The sequence below is a fragment of the Carcharhinus amblyrhynchos genome, chromosome 19 (genome assembly GCF_965287045.1).
Source record: "Carcharhinus amblyrhynchos chromosome 19, sCarAmb.v2.hapA, whole genome shotgun sequence".
NCBI classification, from domain to species: domain Eukaryota; kingdom Metazoa; phylum Chordata; class Chondrichthyes; order Carcharhiniformes; family Carcharhinidae; genus Carcharhinus; species Carcharhinus amblyrhynchos.
In genome coordinates this window covers 42,537,149-42,559,587 of record NC_137342.1, presented here as the reverse complement: position 1 = coordinate 42,559,587, position 22,439 = coordinate 42,537,149, and the positions used below count along the sequence as shown (strand labels likewise).

The 22,439-nt window shown below is 45.0% G+C and overlaps 1 protein-coding gene across 2 annotated transcripts in view; it reads right to left on the bottom strand.

The window, feature by feature from the left end:
- Positions 1-281: 281 nt before the first annotated feature.
- The window catches only part of ankrd16 (ankyrin repeat domain 16), a 30,396-nt gene continuing 8,238 nt past the window's right edge, over positions 282-22,439 (bottom strand). The window contains exons 3-7 of one of the 2 annotated variants that reach the window (XM_080207906.1): positions 17,375-17,417; positions 11,695-11,803; positions 8,900-9,061; positions 2,989-3,067; positions 282-462 (exon numbers count right to left, since the gene is read on the bottom strand). In XM_080207906.1, the coding sequence (XP_080064032.1) occupies positions 302-462; positions 2,989-3,067; positions 8,900-9,061; positions 11,695-11,803; positions 17,375-17,417 (554 nt within the window). In that variant the 3' untranslated portion in view covers positions 282-301. The other variant, XM_080207907.1, reaches the window with a different exon arrangement.

Here is a 22,439-nt window from a genome sequence, read left to right as displayed (position 1 = left end):
AACATAACCAGTATGTTACCTTTAATTGGGATAGTGAGGGGTGAATTTACTAGTTCCACCCACCCAGTGTGGTGTTATGTTTGAATCTATACTTAATCTATACTTTGTGGCATTAATCTATACTTAACGGAGCTCCACAACTGGGAGAATAAAACCAAATGGCCAATTTCTTAGTTCAGAGGCAAACAAGAAGCCACAGAATTGGTGGAGGGATGGAGCAGGCAGGACCGCATACCATCAGAATGACATACATCAAAAACTAGAAAGAAAGTTACTGCAGATAGAGCTGAAGAAGTAACTTTTATTCACAATCTGTAATGTCATTCAGAATCTTGAGTGCTTCGGGTTTCTTGAGGAGTTGGCTCGCTAGTGTTCCATTGTCATCTGTAGAATCAGTTAGTCCAGCAGCGATAAGCTGTTTTATGCATTCGATATGCTGGCCTGCACAGGCCATGTGCAAAGCTGTAAAAGAAAGAACTTATATGGCACCATGGACAACCGCAGGACATCCCAAAGCACTTTCAGACAATGAAGTACCTTTTTTAATTTGGGTAGAGAAAGCTGCCACTGACACGCACGATCAGACAATCCACTTTAGTGATGTCGCTTGAGGGATATATATTGGCCGGGGCTCTGGGGAGAAACTCTGCTGTTCCTTTTCAAACAGTCCCATTGGGAGATTTGGGTCAGAATTTTCCAGACATTTCTCATCAGCGGGATTCTCTGGTCAGTGAGCGAATAGTTGGCTGAGTGTCAAATTCTCTGTCCTCGCTTGCAGCGGGCGCGAGACATGTATGTCTGGAAAATTCCTGCCTATGTCTATCTGAGCAGGCAGGCAGGGCCTCAGTTTACCATCTCATCTAAAAGATGGAATCTCGAGACGTTCTGCCCAAGTCTCTGGATTGGGGCTGGAATCCACAATTACTGAATTCTGAGGCGGATGTGCTCTCACTGTGTTTGTTCAAGAAACATATTTTAAAAACCACACTGCAAGTACAAATCTAAATGCTACTTTTGCTTCTGCCCATTTCCTTCCTCTTTTTCTGTTCGTGTTTTAATTTTCTTGTATTTTTAGAACCTCTTCATGTTGTTTCTTACTTCAATTCTTTTCTCCAAGTGTTCATTTTATAAGTCATAAAATCACCAGGTGCCCTTGAGAAAGAAGACAGACACTTGTCATTGCTCATGGCACTCTTAGAGCAGTCACTATTGCACAGGAGAGTTTAGTGTCATGGTCAGATGTCACTGTGGGGTATGATCATAATTCTGCTCAAATATCACCCCACTCTGTGGTGAATGGGTCAACGTTAGAGTTCACAATTTGAAGAAGTGCGGGAGAATCTGAATCTGTGATATAATGCACCAAATCCAAATCAGCTTTCTCTTTTCACAACCCCAGACTTCTCCTTTCCTTTTCTCCAAAGTTTAAAGTTTATTTATTAGCGTCACAACTGGGTTTACATTAACATTGCAATGAAGCTACAGTGAAAGTCCCCTAGCTGCCACACTCTGGTGCCTGTTTGGATACACTGAGGGAGAATTTAGCACCTAACCCGCAAGTCTTTCAGACTGTGGGAGGACACTGGAGCACCTGGAGGAAAACTACGCCGACACGGGGAGAAACGGGGCTGTGTCAGGAGTTGGTCATGTGGAAAGCCAATAGGAGATGTGCCTACCCTCTCACGCAAAAATATAAATTGCCCCAAGAAATGCCAACAAGATGGGAGAAATGCAATGTTTTTTTTTCCAGGTACTTAATTTATCATTGGAATTGCACAAAAATGTCAACAGAGCCACCTGATGGGTTGAAGATGGCCTAGTTGAGACTTCCTCGACTTCTGAATAGGCCTATATAGTCCCCTTGGTCAGCTGAGGCTTACAAAAGCTGTATTAGTTTTGAGAACTTTTCTGCCTCTTGCATCCACGTGCTGGGGTCTTCTGGCGTCTTCATTACATCATTTCCTTTCCTCGCAGTGAGGAATGAAGCCCCATTCAGAAAGATGGGTCAGAGTGCAGTTGGAAGACTGGATGGTAATTCCACCTATCTGTTATAGAATAGAATCCCTATCGTGCAGAAAGAGCACCGACAACAATCCTACCCAGATCCTATCCCCGTAACCCCACATATTTACCCTGCTAATCCCTGTGACACTAGGGGCAATTAAGCATGGCCAATCAACCTAACCCGTACATCTTTAGGCTATGAGGGAAATCCAGACTCCCCTTTATCTACTCAGGTGTGAGGCAGTTTTGTCTTTTCATCGAAAAGAAAGCAAAATGAAATCCAGAATCACCTCTTGATTGGCGATTGGGATTGCTTAGATCCACCATAATTAATTGAGCAGAAGCACCCCATTTTTAAAGCAGCAGAAATAAACTCCAAATTATAACAGTGACAAAGAAAACTTATCAAAGCAGAATATTGCTTTCTGTATCAGCAATGCATTTTAGTCCTGTTGCTAGCCACCGGTGGCACAAGGATTCAAGGGCACAGGCAGACACTTGCCTGCTGCTTCTCCAGCACACCTGGATGCAGATGTAATTGCAAAAGAGGGGCATGGAAGCCAATGTGAGCGACTCTGGACAGGATGGACATGAGGAAGGTGTTTCCATTAGTAGCAGAGACAAGGTTCTGAGGACACAGCCTCAGAGTAAAAGGGACAACCCTTTAGAACTGAGGAAGAATTTCTTCAGTCAAAGGGTGAATTGGTGGAATTCATTGCCGCAGAAGGCTGTAGAAGCCAAGTCATTTAAGGCAGAGATAGATTCTTGACTGCTAAGGGGATCAAAGGTTACGAGAAAAGGTGGGAGAGTGGGAATGAGAAACTTAGCAGCCATGGTCGAATGGTGGAGCAGACTTGATGGGCCGAATGGTCTAATTCTACTTCATTATCTTATGGTCTTAACCCTTTGTTTTTTTTTCAGCCATGGCAGTGTCTGGTACTCACTGGTCTTGGCTCCTTGAGTAAGTTAAGATAAAGAACTTACCAGAGCGACCTTTGGCATCCCTTGCATGTATGTCAGCTCCTAATGTTAGCAGAGTCGCTATGGTGCCTGCATGCCCCTCCTTTAAAGAGAGCAAAACAAACAGGTTTGGTGCAATTCTACGATGACCAAGTTTGCTGCAAACAAAGTTATTCAGCTTTCTTCCTTCAAATTAGATCGGGTGGACAGCATGAACCTTTTTCTCTCGGATGGAGATGGCTAGCACGAGGAGACATAGCTATAAATTGAGGGGTGATAAATATAGGACAGATGACAGAGGTAGGTTCTTTACTCAGAGAGTAGTAAGACGGTGGAATGTCCTGCCTGCAACAGTAGTGGATTTGCCAACATTAAAGGCATTTAAATGGTCATTGGATAAATATATGGATGATATTGGAATAGTGTAGGTTAGATGGGCTTTAGATTGGTTTCACAGGTCGGCGCAACATCGAGGGCCGAAGGGCCTGTAGTGCACTGTTATGTTCTATGTTCCATGCAAGTTGCTGTTTACGGACAGCCTAAAAAAAAACCTATAAATGGCATTGCTAATTTTAAGTACAGTGCATACATTATTAAAATTTAAATGAGTTAGATGACACTACTGTGTCTTTCTTCCATCCTTTAATAAAGGATCAAATGCTCATCAGTTTCACTGGTAATTGAATGCTTATGACTTTCAGTACAGACAGACTAACATCAGCAGTGAGAAATTTCATCTCTGGAGAGAAAACCCCTCCTCCCCAAGAGCTATGTTACCGAACTCCCACACACAAAACCAGAAAATGTTGGAAAATCTCAGCAGGTCTGATAGCATACGTGGAGAGAGAACAGAATTGATGTTTCGAGTCTGGATGGTTCCTTATCAAAGCTGAAAGAAATTTTCCACCATTGTCTGTTTATGTTTCAGATTCCAGCATCCACAGCAATTATCTTAATGTTATCCTGACACTGGGTAAAACTCCAGTGAACTCTGTTCCTATCCTTCAGCACACTTCTGTCTCTAAACTGTGTGGCAGAAAGTTTTCTGTTGCTGTGGTAATGTCCCCATTGTAAGCACAGCCCATTTTGCTCACTTGTGTAGGGCTGTCTCCTCACCGCAGGAGTCTTGCTGGTGAGCAGCCCTGCCTGCCTACTTAACTCCAACTGAGGGAAATGGGTCGGGGGTTCCAGTGCAGTGGCAGGGGTGGCTGGAATTCCTGTCAGCTCATTATGCAGTCCTGCTCAAGAACAGCTTCTTCTCTGCTGCTGTCAGACTTTTGAATGAACTTACCTCGCATTAAGTTGATCTTTCTCTACACCCTAGCTATGACTTTAATGCTACATTCTGCACTCTCTCCTTTCCTTCTCTGCGGACGGTATGTTTTGTCTGTATAGCGCGCAAGAAACAATACTTTTCGCTGTATGTTAATACATGTGACAATAATAAATCAAACCAAATCTTCACATGAGATTCGCGTGAAAGCCTTTCAGGTGGATTCTGAAAATCCAAGTCACCCGTGTCACAGGGAATTTTATTTTATATTATAACGTCCTCACTGGCATTGAAAAGATTTATCGGGTAGAATTTCCCAAAATCGGGCTGAATTTAATGCAGCGTGCTGTAGCGTGAACAATGGCAGCAGGGACCACATGATTATGGGAGAGAACCCGTGTCAGTCTCCCAGCTGTAGTCAAACCTCCTCTAATTAAGTTGGGGGAAGGGGTTGACACAGGGTTCCAGGTCACCACTGTTATGTTTAGGATCTAATTATAAACTAAAAAAAGACCATGAGGTAGGTCGGTATAATTCAAACAAAGAACGGTTTGTTGAACAGTTGCAGTTAGTCCAAATCTGATTTCCAGTCCAAGACTTTAGGAAACATAGTGAAGGACAGGCCCCTGTCCACCTCAAGTGGAAATGGTCGAGAGCTTCAAGTTTCTAGGTGTTCAGATCATGAACAACCTGTCCCGGACCCTCCATGCCGACACCATAGTTAAGAAAGCACACCAACACCTCTACTTTCTCAGAAAGCTAAGGAAATGCAATGTGTCTGCTCCGACTCTCACGCACCCCAGACATCATCTCTTCCACCTATTTCCATTGGGAAAAAGATACAAAACTCTGAGATCACGTACCAACCCACTCAAGAATAGTTTCTTCCCTCCTGCCATCAGACTTTTGGCTGGACCTAGCTTATATTAAGCTGATCTTTCTCTACACCCTATGACTGTAACACTATATTCTGCACCCTCTGCTATTCCTTCTCCCCTTTGTACTCTATGGATGGTAATGTTTTGTCTGTATAGGGCACAAGGAACAATACTTTTCACTGTACCTCAATACGTGACAAAAATAAATCAAATCAATTTTTACAGATGCGCCATGGAAGCATCCTATCTGGTTGTATTACAGCTTGGTATGGCCCTTGCTCTGACCAAGACCACAAGAAACCACAAAGGGTTGTGAACATAGCCCCGTCCATCGAGCAAACTGGCCTCCCATCCATTGACTCTGACTACACTTCCTGCTGCCTCAGTAAAGCAGCCAGCGTAATAGGTAGTCATAGGTAAAAGAAGGTAGGTGAGGCACTCACTGAATGTTAAAATGGCGGCGCGGGCTTGTTGGGCCAAAGGGCCTGTTTCCTGTGCTGTGTTGTTCTTTGTTGTTGTTCTTCTTTGTTGCAATTAAGGACCCCACTCACCCCCGACATACTCTCTTCCACCTTCTTCCGTCAGGAAAAAGATACAAAAGTCTGAAAATACTTCCCAACCAACTCAAGAACAGCTTCTTCCCTGCTATCAGACTTCTGAATGGATCTGTCATATATTAAGTTGATGTTTTTCTTCACTTTACCTATAATTGTAACATTATATTCTGCACCCTCTGCTATTCCTTCTGCCCTGTGTACTTCATGAATGGGATGCGTTGTCTGTATAGCGTACAAGAATCAATACTTTTCATTGTATCCCAATACATATGACAATAAGTCAAATTGATCCCCCAAGCTCCACCCTCGATGGAGCTCATGACTCCAGGGCATCTAATCCACTCTCTTAAGGGGGCATAACACTCCAACTACATACATAGCAACCATCAAGAGATATCTACTAGGCTGTTTAATGACTCCATTGGGCCTCCCCATGGAACTCATGGGGGTTCACCACAGATTCTCCAACACTTGGATGAGACCCCCGTCAGCCCACCAAAATCCTGGTCACTGCCTTTGACAAGTATTCCACTAGTCAATCCAACATCATCTAGATTCTTATGCTCCTTCAATAGTCTCAAACAAATGCACCATGAGAAAGAGCAGCCTTGATTTGCTGACTGCCAATAGTTTGAAGACTGGCAGTGATCCATTTTAGATCATCTCCATTGTAAAAAACAGCAATCAGAAGGATTATGGCATCAGATGGGTTAATGGATTAGCTAACAATAAAAGTAGATATTGCAGGTGCTGGAAATCTGAAATCGAGACAGAACGCGCCAGGATCACTCAGCAGATCTGGCAGCATCTGTGGAGAGAGTCACGGAATTAATGTTTCGGATCCGTATGACTCTTTGTCAGATTTGAGGAGCTTTGAAGAAGTCATTCCAGCTCGAAACATTAACTCTGTGTCTCCCTCCACAGATGCTGCCAAACTGAGTCTTTCCAGCAGTTCTTGCAGATATACAAGCTGTCTGTTGACAAAGCACCACGCAGCCATTTTGTGCACTGGGGTGGGCTGTTAAGAAAGTCTAGTCTCTCTATGTCTGAGCCCCTTGCGGGGTGGTACAGTGGGTAGCACTGCTGCCTCATGGTACCAGGGACCTGGGTTCAATTCCCGGCTTGGGTCACTGTCCGTGCAGAGTCTGCATGCTCTCTCCGTGTCTCTTGGGTTTTCTCTGCGTGCTCTGGTTTCCTCCCACAGTCCGAAAGACATGCTGGTTAGGTGCATTGGCCATGCTAAATTCTCCCTCTGTGTAATTGAACAGGTGTCGGATTTTCACAGTAACTTCATTGCAGTGTTAATGTAAGCTTGTGATATTAATAAATAAACTTTAAACTTAATGCTGAGGCAGATAGGGATGCTGCAAATTTGAAGAATCTCAGCAGACCAATATTCTAGCGAGTGAATGGGCACAAAATCCAATCTCCTGACTTTCCAACCATTCAGCAAGTGTTGAAAATTGGGCTTTTTGACTGGCTGAATGGGAGGAATTCATGTCAAATAGCTCTGTGCAGGATTCCATGGAGACAGACAATGAGCTGTATTATAGGCAGCTAGACATGGATAGACACCAAGAACAAAAATAGATTCAGATCAGACATCCACATTGAGTTAGCTGGTGAGGGCCTTACAGTCCACACACTGACTGGATAACCACAGAGCAATTGCCGAGGAAAGAATTGCGCACAGACACCACAGCTAGCTAATTTTGCTCTTGACACAAATCTACCCACAGTTATTTATAGAAACTTATTTTTCTCTTTTTATCCATTCTTCAGCTGTGGGCATGACTGGCAAGGTCAGCATTTGTTGTCCATTCCCAACTGCTCTTGAACTGAGTGGCTCGAGGGCAATTAAAAGTGAAACACATTACATACAGGCCAGACCTAATAAGGGTGGCATTTTCTTCGCTAAATGTCATTAGTGCATTCGTGAACCAGATGGGTTCTCAATGATAGTTTCACGGTTGTCATTACTGATGACTGGTTTTCAATTCCAGATTTATTTATTGCCATGGTGGGATTTGAACTCATGAACCCAGAGCATTATTGGGCCTCTTGATTACTGGGCTTACATCACCACTATGCCATAACGTCCTCCTCCATTTCCCCTGAATCAGATAAAACCAAAGAAAAGAAACCATACATTTGTCACACTAATTGTGGTCTTATCAAATGATTTTGCAGATCCTTTAGTAATCTCCTTTAGAGGCAGTCCAAAGGATATTCAGACAGAAAGCAGACAGTCAGGAGAAATGAGGCATTTTCAAGTCATCAAATCCCACCAGTGCAGAAGGAGGCCATTCGGCCCATCGGGTCTGCACTGACAACAATCCCATCTAGGCCCCATCCCTGTAACACCCGCATAGTTAAACCGCTAATCCCTCTAACCTACACATTACAGAACATTGAGGGGAAATTTTGCATGGGCAATGCATCTAACCCGCATATCTTTGGACTGTGGGAGGAAACCAGAGCACTTGGAGGAAACATATGCAGACATAGGGAGAACATGCTAATGCCACACAGACAGTGAGCCAAGCCAGGAGCCAAACCCAGGTCCCAGAGCAGTGCTAACCACAGTGCCGCCCAGTGTAATTTCTGGGATCGGAGGGCTATCCTATCAGGGAGATTAAACAGTCTGGGTCTGTATTCCTTGGAGTTAAGAAGAATGAAGGGTAACCTCATTCAAACATGTAAGATCCTGAGGGGGATTGACAGGATAGATGGTGAGATGTTTTCACTAGTGGGAGAGTCTTGAACAAGAGGACATCGCTACAAGATAAAGGGCCAGTCATGAGATGGGTAGAAATTTCTTCTTGCAGAGGGTGGTGAATCTCTGGAATTCTCTGCCCCAAAAGGTGGTGGAGATTGGATTATTCTAAGTATTTAAAGTGGAGCTGGATGAACACTTGATAGATAGAGAAATAGAGGACTCTGGGGAAATAGCACAGAAAAGGAGTTGAGGCTGGCACAGATTAGCCACGATCGTACTGAATGGCTGGGCAGGCCTGAAGGGCATGGTGGCCTATTCCTGCTTCGATACCTTGTCTTGTGTTATGTTAATGGGTGGGGTTAAATACATTTCTGCCCATTACAGAGACAATTGCCTAGTTTCACCGAGACCATTTGGCTCTTCCCAGGAGTGCTGCTGCCTCAAAAACTGGGCAGCTTACCCATTCTGCTCAGTAACCATTCCTGACATTGATCACTTGACAACAGACCTTGGCTGCGTAATGCAGAGGCGTTAGCTTTAGATCCGTGGCTCTCTCATTTACATTCACGCCAAGCTCGGTGACCAGGAAGCAGATGGCTTCATCCTGTGCTGTTACTGTGGCTCGGTGCAGTGACTGAGCTCCCAAGGCATCACTGGCTGAGAAATTGGCCTGAAACAGATGACGGGTTTGACAGAGTTATCACAAGGATTTATCCACAGCCAATCATTCTACTCATTATCATTTTATCCAATCTTTACCCGATGCGTGGTAAGAATGTGGAATGTTGAAAAGTTGATAGATGTATCGGAGAAGCTGGATAAATACAGAGAGAAAGGAACAGAGCGATAGACTGGTGGGGTTAGATGAAGGAGGGTGAGAGGAAGCCTTTGTGTGGTGTACACACTCAGAGCCTACAGAGTCAAAGGGCTGGTTTCTGTGCTGCGGGTTCCATATAACCTTCCTACTGACTTTGCCCAATTAGCAGGTGTAAGTGATGTGAAAAATGGATAGAGAACTTGTTTGCTGCTTTTATTAAAATGCACCCAGTCACTGAATCCCTACAGTGTAGAAGGAGGCCATTCAGCCCATCAAGGCTGCACCAACAACAGGCCCTATCCCCGTAAGCCCATATAGTTAGAAACAGAGAAAATAGGTGCAGGAATAGACTATTTGACCCTTCGAGCTTGTATCACCATTCAACATGAATGGCTGATCACGCACTTGCAGTATCCCACTCCCATTTCTCCCCATACCCCTCCATCCCTTTAGCCGCAAGGGCCACGTCCAGCTCCGCGTTGAACGTATCGAATGAACTGGCTCCAACAGCTTTCTGCGGTTGAGAATTTCACAGGTTCACAACTCTCTGAGTGAAGACGTTCTTCCTCATCTCCATCCTGAATGCCTTACCCCTGGCTCGAAGGGCTAGGTGACCTACTCCTGCTCCTATTTCTTATGTTCTTATTCTTAAACTGTGACCCCGAGTTCTGGAACATCCCCAACATCGGGAACGTTCTTCCTGCATCTAGCCCATCCAGTCCCATCAGGATTTTGTATGTTCCTATGAGGTCCCCTCTCATTCTGCATGCCAAACTTCAGCGACTGTTCCACTCTGACACCCAAGGTCACACTGCACTTCCCCTTTTTCTAAACTGGCACCATTTAGATAATAATCTTCCTTCCTGCTTTTGCCACCAAAGTGGATAACCTCAAATTTATCCACATTATATTGCATTTGCCATTCAGTCAGCCTGTCCAAGTCATCCTGCAGCCTCTTAGCATCCTCCTCACAACACACACTGCCACCCAGCTTAGTGTCATCTGCAAATTTGGAGATACTGCATTTAATCCTTCGCCCAAATCATTAATGTATATTGTGAATAGCTGTGGTACCCCACTAGTCACTGCCTGCCACTCTGAAAAGGACCTGTTTATTTCCGCTCTCTGCTTCCTGTCTGCCAACCAATTCTCTATCCACCTTAATACATTAACCCCAATATCATGAGCTTTAATTTTGCTCAATAATCTCTTGTGTAGGACCCTGTCATAAGCCTTTTGATTGTCCAGATACACAACATCCACTGATTCACCCTACTGATCACATCCTCAAATAATTACAGAAGATTTGTTAAGCATGATTTCCCTTTCGTGAATCCATGCCGAATTGGACTGATCCTGTCACCGCTTTCCAAAGTTATTACAGCCTCAATAATTGACTCCAGCATTTTCCCCACTATTGATGTATTTATCCTGCTAATCCCCATGACATTAAAGGGTAATTTATCATGGTCAATCAACCTAACACGAGCATCCCTGGGGGCAGCACGGTAGCACAATGGTTAGCACTGTTGCTTCACAGCTCCAGAGACATGGGTTTGATTCCCGGCTTGGGTCACTGTCTGTGTGTGGAGTTTACACATTCTCCTCGTGTCTGCGTGGGTTTCCTCCAGGTGCTCCGGTTTCCTCCCACAGTCCAAAGATGTGCGGGTTAGGTTGATTGGCCATGCACAAATTGTCCCTTAGCGTCCTGAGATGCGTAGGTCAGAGGGATTAGCGGGTAAATATGTGGGGATGTGGGGATAGGGCCTGGGTGGGATTGTGGTCGGTGCAGACGTGATGGGCCAGATGGTCTCTTTCTGCACTGTAGGGTTTCTATGATTCTATGATCTTTGAAGTGTCAGAGGAAACCGGAGCACCTGGAGAAAACCCATGCAGACATGGGGAGAATGTGCAAACTCCAGACAGTGACCCAATCCAGAATTGAACTCAGATCTGTGGCACTGTGAGGCAGCAGTGCTAACCACTGTGTCACCCTTGTTCTCCAAGTCAGCTTCTGCACTCATGCCGGGAGTAGTTATACTTTAATTAAGCCCTGTCAAAGTTCCCAGTGTTTGTGCAGGCACAGCACTCAATCGTCACCATCAATTCTCCTAGATGCGAGCGTCCTGGGTTTGTAAAAATGCATTTAAAAAGCTCCGAAGTAAGCATTTTGTGGCTATTTTGGGACAAATTAAAGGAAAGAGAAATAAACAAACGAGGGAGAAAGGAATAAGGGATATGCCAGTAGTGTTAGATGAGGTAAGGCAGGAAGAGGCTCATGTGAAACAGTAACACTAGTATAGACCAACTGGGCCAAATGGCCTGTTTTTGCACTGGACATTCTGTGTAATGTGCAATGTTGGTCCAAGCTGTGACTGATTCCTCAGCTGAATGACCTTCTCCTGTTCATGTGCCGGAAGTACAGACTTCTCCACGTGTTCCCAATCTGTTTTACCCACCACTTAGTAAGTCAGATGATCACCTACCTTGTGCCTCTCCAATAGGAGTTTTGCAATCTCAATGTGGCCATTCTGCAATGCATCCATGAATGGGGTGACACCACAGCTGTCTTTGGCATCTGGTTTGTAACTGCACCTACAAGCAACCGAAAACATGTTCAAATCCACAATGCCCAGCACCCCGATGAATAAAGAAAGAGCCACTTTCTAATCCCCAGCCTGGGTTCAGTTGAATGCGGGAAGGTTACTCAATTTATGGGAAATGGAAAATCACAGCTGAGGCCAACATTCTCCTCAGCTGCTGCCAACATTCACATAACCTCAATGATAAAGAACATAAGATCTAGGAGCAGGAGTAGACCATCTGGCCCCGCTAGCCTGCCCCGCCATTCAATAAGATTATGGCTAATCTTTTTGTGGACTCAGCTCTACTTACCCACCCGCTCACCATAACCCTTAATTCCTTTACTGTTCAAAAATTAATCTATCCTTGCCTTAAAAATATTCAATGAGATAGCCTCACTGGGTAGGGAGTTTCACAGCTTCACAAATCTTTGTCCAAAGAAGTTCCTCCTCAACGTGGTCCTAAATCTGCTTCCCCTTATTGAGGTTATGCCCCCTAGTTCTAGTTTCCTCCATAGGTGAAACAACTTCCCTGTTTCTATTTTATCTATATGTTCCTATAAGATCTCCACTCATTCTTCTGAATTCCAATGAGTATAGCCCCAGTCTACTCAGTCTCTCCTCATAAGCCAATCCTCTCAGCTCCGGAATCAACCTAGTGAATCTCTTCTGCACCCCCTCCAGTGCCAGTATATCCCTTCTCAAGTAAGGAGACCAAAACTGTACAAAGTACTCCAGGTGTGGCTCACCAACACCTTACACATGATCTCGCTGTTTTTAAATTCCATCTCTCTAGCAATGAAGGACAAAATTCCATTTGCCTTCTTATTACCTGCTGCATCTGCAAACCAACTCCTTGAGACTCCTGCACAAGGACACCCAGGTCTCTCTGCACAGCAGCATGCTGTAAGTTTTTACCATTTAAATAATAATCCATTTTGCTGTTAGTCCTACCAAAATGGATGACCTCACATTTACCAACATTGTACTCCATCTGCCAGACTCTCGCCCACTCAGTTAGATTATCTATATCTCTTTGCAGACTTTCAGCGTCCTCTGCACACTTTGTTCTGCCACCCATCTTAGTGTCATCTACAAATTTTGACACACTACATTCGGTTCCCGACTCCAAATCATCTATGTAAATCGTAAACACTTGCAGTCCCAACGCTGATCCCTGAGTCACATCACTAGTCACTGATTGCCAATCAGAAAAACATCCATTTACCTCCACTCTTTGATTTCTGTTAGTTAACCAATCCTCTATCTATACTAATACATTACCCATAACACTGTGCACCATTTGTCTTATGTAGCAGTCTTTGGTGCGGCACCTTGTCAAATGCCTCCTGGAAATCCAGATACACCACATCCACAGGTTCCCCATTGTCTACTGCGCATGTAATTTTCTCAAAGAATTCCACCAAATTAGTCAAACATGACCTGCCCTTCATGAACCCATGCTGTGTCTTACCAATGGGACAATTTACATCCAGATGTCTTGCTTTTTCTTCCTTGATGATAATTCAAGCATTTTCCCTATTACAGAAGTTAAGCTAACCAGCCTATAGTTACCTGCCTTTTGTTTACCTCCTTTTTTAAATAGTGGCATCACATTTGCTGTTTTCCAATCTGTGGAACCACCCCAGAGTCCAGCAAATTTTGGTAAATTACCACTAGTGCATTTGCTATTTCTCCTGCCATCTCTTTTAGTACCCTGGGATGCATTCCATCAGGACCAGGCGACTTGTCTACCTTTAGCCCCATTAATTTGCCCAACACCACCTCTTTCATGATAATGATAGTTTCTAGGTTCTCATCTGCTATAGCCTTCCTGTCATCAATTTTTGGCATGTTATTTGTGTCTTCCATTGTGAAGACCGACACATAATACCTGTTCAATGCCTCAGCCATTTTCTCATTTCCAGTTATTACATCACCCTTCTCATCTCTAAAGGACCAATGATTCCCCCATCCTTCCAGTAACTCTGTGGATTTTGATTTGATTGATTTATTATTGTCACAAATACCGTGAAAAGTATTGTTTCCTGCGAGCTATACAGACAAAATGTACCGTTCATAGAGAAGGAAAGGAGAGAGTGCAGAATGTAGTGTTACAGTCATAGCTAGGGTGTAGAGAAAGATCAACTTAGCGCGAGGTAGGTCCATTCAAAAGTCTGATGGCCGCAGGGAAGAAGCTGTTCTTGTGTCGGTTGGTACGCGACCTCAGACTTTTGTATCTTTTTCCTGCTGGAAGAAGGTGGAAGTAAATATGTCCAGGGTGCATGAGATCCTTAATTATGTTGGCTGCTTTTCCGAGGCAGCAGGAAATGTAGACAGAGTCAATGGTTAGGAGGCTGGTTTGCGTGATAGATTGGGCTACATTCACAACTACAGCAAACCTCAGATCCTAGCACGAGTCAGCAACCTTGTGAGGGTGAGGACGGAGGTGGGTGGACAGCAGAGGGAAATATGTCCCAGTGAGGCAAGACCCAATAACCACTGTGGATCAATCACTATATGAACAGGGAAACTGGCATCGATCCCCGTCATTTTGTTGACATTGAGGGAGAGATTATTGTTGCCGCACCAGTTCACCAGATTCTCTACCTCTTTCCTGTACCTTGTCTTGTCATTGTTTGAGATCTGACTCACTACATTGGTGCCATCAGCAAACTTGAAAGTCGAGTTAGAGGGGAATTTGGCCACACAGTCATAGGTGTATAAGGAACATAGAAAGAGACTGAGAATACAACCTTGTGGGGCACCGGTGTTGAGGATGATCGTGGAAAAGATGTTGTTGCCTATCCTTACTGATCGTGGTCTGTGAGTTAGGAAGTTCAGGATACTATCGCAGAGGGAGGAGCTGAGGCCCAGGCCACGGAGTTTGGAGATGGGTTTCATGGAAATAATGGTGTTGAAGGCTGAGCTGTAATCAATAATTAGGGGTCTGACCTAGGTGTCTTTGTTATCTAGGTGTTCCAGGGTTGAGTGCAGAGTCAGGGAGATGGCGTCTGCTGTGGACCTATTGCTGCAATAGACAAACTGTAGTAGATCCAGGCAATCCGGGAAACTGAAATTGATTCATGCCATAATTGGCCTTTTGAAGCATTTCATAATGATGGACGTCAGAGCCACCTTACAATAGACATTAAGGCACACCGCCTGACTTTTCTTTGGTACCAGGATAACGGTCATCTCCTCGAAGCAGATAGGAACCTCAGATTGTTGTAAAGAGAGGTTGAAGATATCTGCAAATACCCATTCCAGCTGATCCATGCAGGATCTGAGTGCTTGTCCGGGTACCCCATCCAGGCCCATCGCTTTCTATAGTTTGACCTTCGAGAAGGCTGCTCTGACATCTGCAATATCAGGGCAGTGTCCCCAGTAGGCTAAGGCCCCACCTGTGATATAGCAGTGTGGCACGATGATTGTCCAGTCTTCAACTCCATCAGCAACTCCTCTGACAGGAAGTAGCTTACACCTGATTGAGATATATAAAATCATGAGGGGTATAGGTAGAATGAACGCACAGGGTCTTTTTTCCAGGCAAGGGAAATAGAAAACTAGGAGGCATAGGTTTAAGGTGAGGGGGAATGATTTAAAAGGGACCTAAGGGGCAATTTCTTCACACAGAGGATGGCGTGTGTATGGAACGAGCTGCCAGAGAGAGTGGTTGAGGCAGGTACAACAGCAACATTTGAAAAACATTTGGATAAGTACATGGATGGGAAAGGATTGGAGGAATATGGCCAAAGGCAGGCAATTGGGACCAGCTGGGAAGGCACCATGGTCAGCATGGACCAAATGAGCCAAAGGGCCTATTGTTTGGTTGAATTGCTCTAATGACAACACCCCCTGTTCTTCAAAATAGTATCACCAACCCTTGATGTTCATGTGAGCGGGGCCTCAGTTTACCCTCTCATCTGAAAAGCCAGACCTCCAACAATGCAGCATTCTTTCACTGCTGCATTGGAGAGGCAGCTTTGACTTTTGTACTCCAGTGCTGGAGTTGGACTTTCTAACTCAGAGGCCAAGTTTTAAAAACTCTGCTGAACTTACTAGTACAGGGGAGGCAGACAAGGAACTAACCAAGGTGGCACAGTGGTTAGCACTGCTGCCTCATAGTGCCAGGGATCCAGGCTCGATTCCCAGCTTGAGTCACTGTCTGTGTGGAGTTTGCATGTTCTCCCCGTGTCTGTGTGGGTTTACTCCAGATGCACCCGTTTTCTCCCACAGTCTGAAAGATGTGCAGGTTAGGTTGACTGGCCATGCTAAATAGAGTCTAGTTTCAGGGGTGGTTAGCAGGGTAAATACGAAGGTTTACGGGAATAAGATCTGGATGGGATTGTGATTGGTGTAGGCATGATGGGCCGAATGGCCTTCTGCATTGCAGGGATTATATGATTCTATGAAATCTGAGCAATTAAGCTGTGCACTGAAGGAAGCACCTGTTTCTTGTCCCCAAATACCGTATCCTCTGATTTTGTTGTACTGAATTTCCTACGCGTGACTAATGAAAAGAAACTGCTTTAAAAACACAAACCAGTGTTCTGTAGTAACAGCATTTTCCATTGATTTCAGCACACAATGCAGCCTTGTCAATTACAGTGATCTGACACAATGATGATACTACTCAGGAATTACAGCCCTAACTCAGTTATGGTGACAACAGGAACCAGCTTTCCAACAACAAGGACGCAGCAGCATTAATGAAATACGCTCAACATGCCGTACTTTAGGCAGGAGATTGGATTCGAATGGCGTGCTCTTTCGCAAACCTCGGCGTGGCTATATAATGGGGCTGAATGTTCTGGGACACATTTCAGAATATCTGTGGCACAGGACGAAGGGGCACTAAAAAGCAGAACAAATAGCATCCACACTGACCCCCATCTCCAGACTGGGAGTGCTTACTGCAGGGCGGCATGGTGGCACAGCGGCTAGCAATGCTGCCTCACAGCGCCAGGGACCCGGGTTCGATTCCTGGCTTGGGTCTGTGTGCAGTCTGCACGTTCTGCATGGGTTTCCTCCTGTTTCCTCCCACAGTCTGAAGATGTGTGGATTAGGTTAATTGGCCATGCTAAGAAATCGCCCCGTAGTATCCAGGGATACGTAGGTTAGCAGGATTACTGGGTATAATATGTAGGGATATGGGGCAGGGCCTGGGTGGGATTGTGTTCGGTGCAGACTCGATGGGCCGAAGGGCCTCTTTCTGCACTGTAGGGTTCTATGATGATCTATGAAGTCCGAAGATGTGTAGGTTAGGTGAACTAGCCATGGGAAATGTGTGGGGTTATGGATATAGAATGGGAGAAGAGGGCCTGGGTAAGATACTCCATCAGAGAGCCGTGCAGACTCGATGGGTGAACTGTCTCCTTCTGCACTTATATGATTATACGACATGAGCAATTCCAAATGTCTAGACTGGCCTCCAGACCTAGTATCAGACACGGAGCAAGCGACATTTTGGTGACATTGTGCCATTACTAACACAGTGTGGGCAGACTTTAGATGCAAAATTTGGGATCAGTTTCTGTAACGATTGTTACTGCATGGTGTATTTCAGTGAAGAGGAACGTACCTTTCTAGAAGCAGCTCTGCAGCCTCCAAGTGTCCGTGCATAGCTGAATAAAAATAAACACAATTTGCAAGTTGAATCAATGTGTGTTGTTCTTGTAATGCTGTCCATAATTAGCCGTATCTCAAAAGGGGCATTGTGTTGGCTGAAAGACCACTTTGCCCAAGGTTTTTTTCCCTAAATTGCATTCATCAAACACACAATATGATCTGTGTCCAAATCATTTATCGCTTTGGAATAAAACATCACTGCGCCACAAATAATGTGCAGTATTGTGCTCAGTGTGTGGTGCACCCACCTCTGAGTCAGAAGGTTGTGGGTTGAAGTTCCACTCCAGAATTAGAAGCACAAAGTCTAGGCTGTCTGAGGAGTGCTGCACTGTCAGTGCTGCTGTTTTCAGATGAGACATTCAACCGAAGCTCGGTCTGCTCTCTCGGGCAGAGATGAAAAGCAGTGAAGAGCAGGGTAATTCTCTGCGTTATCTTGGTCAATATTTATCCGTACAATTTACTGAGTCATTTATCACTCTGGGTGCCTCGATGGCATTTGAACTCATTCTCTAGATTACAAATCCGGTAGGTTCATGAACATTTACTGCACGGGAGGCCATTCAGCCCATTGTGTCCACATCAGTGAACAAAGATTAGACTACACTAATCCTAGTGATGGCCTCATGATATCGCTACATTATTAATCCAGAAACTCAACTAATATTCTGGGGACCCAAGTTCGAATCCCGCCACTGCAGATGATGGAATTTGAATTCAATAAAAACAAATCTGGAATTAAGCATCTACTGATAACCATGAAACCATTGTCCGAAAAACCCATCTGGTTCACTAATGTGCTATAGGGAAGGGAAATCTGCTGTCCTTGCCTGGTCTAGTCTACCTGTGATTCCAGAGTCACAGCAATGTGGTTGACGCTCAACTACCATCTGGCAATTATGGACGGGCAATAAATGTTCCTTGAATAAATAAAAAAATTTCCCAGCGTTTGATTCACAGCCCTGGAGGTTATGGCAATGCAAGCGATTGTCTAAACGTCATGAGAGTTTCTGACTCAACCATCCTTTCTGGCAGCGAGTTCTAGAGTCTGACCACTCACTGGATGAAAAAGTTTCTTCTCAACTCCCCTCTTCGCCTACTAATGGAAAATGTGCCTTCCTATCACCCGATCAATGCCTCTCATAATCTTATACACTTCTATCAGGTCTCCACTTAACTCATAAACAGCCCCGGACTATCCAATCCATCACATCCTTCCTATAATGTGGTGACTAGAACACAGTACTCAAGCTATGCCTAACTACTGTTTTACACAGTTCCAGCATGACCTCCCTGCTCTTGTGTTCTATGCCTTGGCTAATAAAGGCAAGTACCCCATAAATGGAATTTAATGTTGGCAAGTGCGAGGTGGTCCACTTTGGTAGGAATAATGGTAGGAAGGATTATTATTTACGTGGAGAAAAACTGCAGCAGGCGACGGTGCAGAGGGACCTCGGGGTCCTTGTGCATGAGTCGCAAAAACCCAGCCTGCAGGTGCAGCAGGTGGTCAGGAAGGCGAATGGGATGCTGGCCTTCATTGCGAGGGGGATTGAATATAAAAGTAGGGAGGTCTTGCTGCGGCTGTATAGGGCATTGGTGAGGCCGCAGCTGGAGTACTGTGTACAGTTTTGGGCGCCGTACTTACGCAAGGATATTTTAGCCTTGGAGGGAGTGCAGAGGAGGTTTACTAGGCTGATGCCGGAGTTGAGGGGGTTGAGCGATGAGGAGATGCTGAATAGATTAGGCTTGTACTCGTTAGAGTTTAGAAGAATGAGGGGAGATCTCATTGAGACGTATAAGATGATGAATGGGATGGATAGGATAGAGGTGGAGAGACTCTTCCCGCTCAGAAAGGATAGTAGGACTAGGGGGCACAGCCTCAAGATAAAGGGGGGGGCAGTTTAGAACAGAGTTGAGGAGGAACTTCTTCACTCAAAGGGTGGTGAATCTCTGGAATTCTCTGCCCGTTGAAGTGGTGGAGGCTACCTCGCTAAATATTTTTAAGACGCGGGTTGATGGGTTTTTGATGAGAGAGGGGATTAAGGGTTATGGGGAGAGGGTGGGAATGTGGAACTGAGCCACGACAGATCAGCCATGATCTTATTGAATGGCGGGGCAGGCTCGAAGGGCTAGTTGGCCTACTCCTGCTCCTATTTCTTATGTTCTTATGTTCTTAATCACCTTATCTGCCTGGTCTGCCACATTTGGCGACTTGGGGGTATGCACTCCAAGGTCCCTCTGATCTTCAATACTTTCCAGGATCCTACCATTCAGTCTAATCCTTTGCCTTATTAGCCCTCCCCACATACATTACCTCTCATCTTTCTGGGTTGAATTCCATTTGCCACAGCTCTGCCCACCCAACCAATCTATCGCTATTGTCCTCTAGTCTACAGATATCGTCCTCACTATCTACCACCTGACTAATTATTGTGTCATCCACAAACTCTTTGATCATAGTCCAAATCATTAATGCTCACCATAAATATCAAAAGCCCCAGCACCGAGCCCTACAGAACCCCACTGGAAACATTCCTCTACTATCACCCTCTGCTTCCTGCCTCTCATCCAATTTTGGAGCCGGTGTGCCACTTTGCTTTGGATTCTTTATTTTCATGGCAGGTCTGCCATGAGGGACCCTATCAACAGCCAGACAACCCACTCCAAATGCATTCCTCTCATCAGCAGTGCTGGTCCCCTCTTCAAAAAATCTGTTTAAATTTTCAAACAATGACCTTCACTTAACAAATCCATGTTGACTATCCATGATGGCACGGTGGCACAGTGGTTACCACCGTTGCCTCACAGCACCAGGGATCTGTTCCTGGCCTCGGTCAGTGTCTGTGTGGAGTTTGCATGGGTTTCCTCCAAGTGTTCCAGTTTCCTCCCATTGTTCAAAGACGTGCAGATTAGGTTGATTGGCCATGAAAGATTGCTCCTTAGTGTCAGGTTAAATATGTGGGGTTAGGACCAGGGTGGGATTTGTTGTTGGTGCAAGCTCAATGGGCCAAATGGCCTCCTTCTGCATTTAGATTCTGTGATGAATCCATATCTATCCAAGTGCAGGTAGGGACTGAACCCTCAATATTTGCCATAAGTGTCTGTATTTTTTTCTTAATTCTTACATTTATGTCCTTGACATCCAGGGTTCTCTGGTCCTGGGTGTCAAGACCCTTTGTCTTTACGGGAACATATCCACCCTGTATACTCCCTTTCTTCTCCCTGAAGGCCTCCTACTGTTCTGACACAGTTTGATCTCAGACCGCTTGTGCCAAATTGTTTCTTATTTTAGGAGAATAATCACTACTAGGTTCACATGGAGAATGTTGACTCTGATGAGGTACAGAAAAGTGGCCAGCACCTTTGGAAGTCTGCCCTAAAAAGTAAATCAAGAGGGAGGGGGAATGAAGGGCAGGAGAAAAAATAAATAAAATCTATTTTTAAAAATCTTAGCTTGCCCACAAATGCCTTCTTCCAAAATATTGTGAACGTCTATGGGAATTATTCAGGACACATCCTTTAGGATGTTTGAAGAATAAATATTCTCCTCTCTCAATGAAAGTTCACAGGGGACTCGTCATACATGGGCTTGCTGCCATTAAGACTGTTTTGAAATCATGGCTTGAATTGCATTATAAGGAGCCATACAGGGAACAGATTGTTTGGTGATAGTACAGAAGTTGCCTAGCAACAAGGAAGCCCGAGCCGGCTGGACTCCAGCAGGGTAAGGAATCAATTTACGATTCTTTTCCCCCGTCCTCAATAGCGCTGCCATTCACTCTCATCGGATTAAACCTTTGAAGGATTTCCGTGGTAATTTTATCCGCTGCTGGGCTCCACTGTCCTGTCACCTATCCATCCCCAACCCCCCCAGATCTCTGCCAAAGCTCCTCTTTCACTGCAGAAACGTAGCACATAGGAGCAGGAATAGGCCATTTGGCCCTTTGAGCCTGTTCCGCCACTCATTATGATCGTGGCTGACAAGGGAATTTTCACAGTAACTTCATTGCAGTGTTAATGTAAGCCTACTGTGATACGATAAATAAACTAAATCAAATTTAAAAAAAACACCTGGGAAGGATAAAGGAAGAAGGTACCACTTAAAAGTGAACAGGAAATTACCACCTCAGCCCCTCACTGTAAGCTTTCACTCCTTCCAGCACTAATGAACACTGGCAGTAGTATCAAATGGACTGCAGCAACGCACCAAGCCTCCATTCAACAGCACCTTCCAAACCCGTGACCTCTACCACCTAGAAGGACAAGGGCAACAGACGCATAGAAATATCACACTGGCAAGTTCCCCTCTAAGCCACTCAGCGTCCTGACTTGGAAACATATCGTCAATCCTTCACTGTCACTGGGACAAATATCTGAAGCTTTCTTCTTGGAAAGAAACCATTTCTTGATTAGCGGGGAGAACATGGCAGCCAAACATTAAGATAGAGCCAGGCCCCTTCAGGGGTGACACCAGGAAGCAGCTCTTCACTCAATGGGTGATGGGAATCTGGAACTCTTTCCCCCAAAGAACTGTTTCTTTGTGGGTTTCGCTGGCTGGGTCAGCTTTTATCGCCCATCCCTAATTGCCTTCAAGAGACTGAGGAGCAATTTGAAATTTCAAACCTGAGAGAGATAGATTGCTGTTAGGGAACAGTATTAACGGTTGCTAAGCTAAGGCAGGCAGAAAGAAGTAAATGGAGATCAACCTTGATCTGAATGAGTTGTGTAACAGCCTAGAGGGGCTGAATGGCCTCCTCCCTTTCCTATGCTTTCCTTCTCCAATTCTCTCCTCACACCTCCTACTAAAGAAGACTTTTGTTTGGTTCCATTGCTAGTAATTGCTAGGAAATGGCAAATGGAATTTAATGTTGGCAAGTGCGAGGTGGTCCACTTTGGTAGGAATAATGGTAGGAAGGACTATTACTTACGGGGCGAAAAACTGCAGCATGCAACGGTGCAGAGGGACCTCGGGGTCCTTGTGCATGAGTCGCAGAAACCCAGCCTGCAGGTGCAGCAGGTGG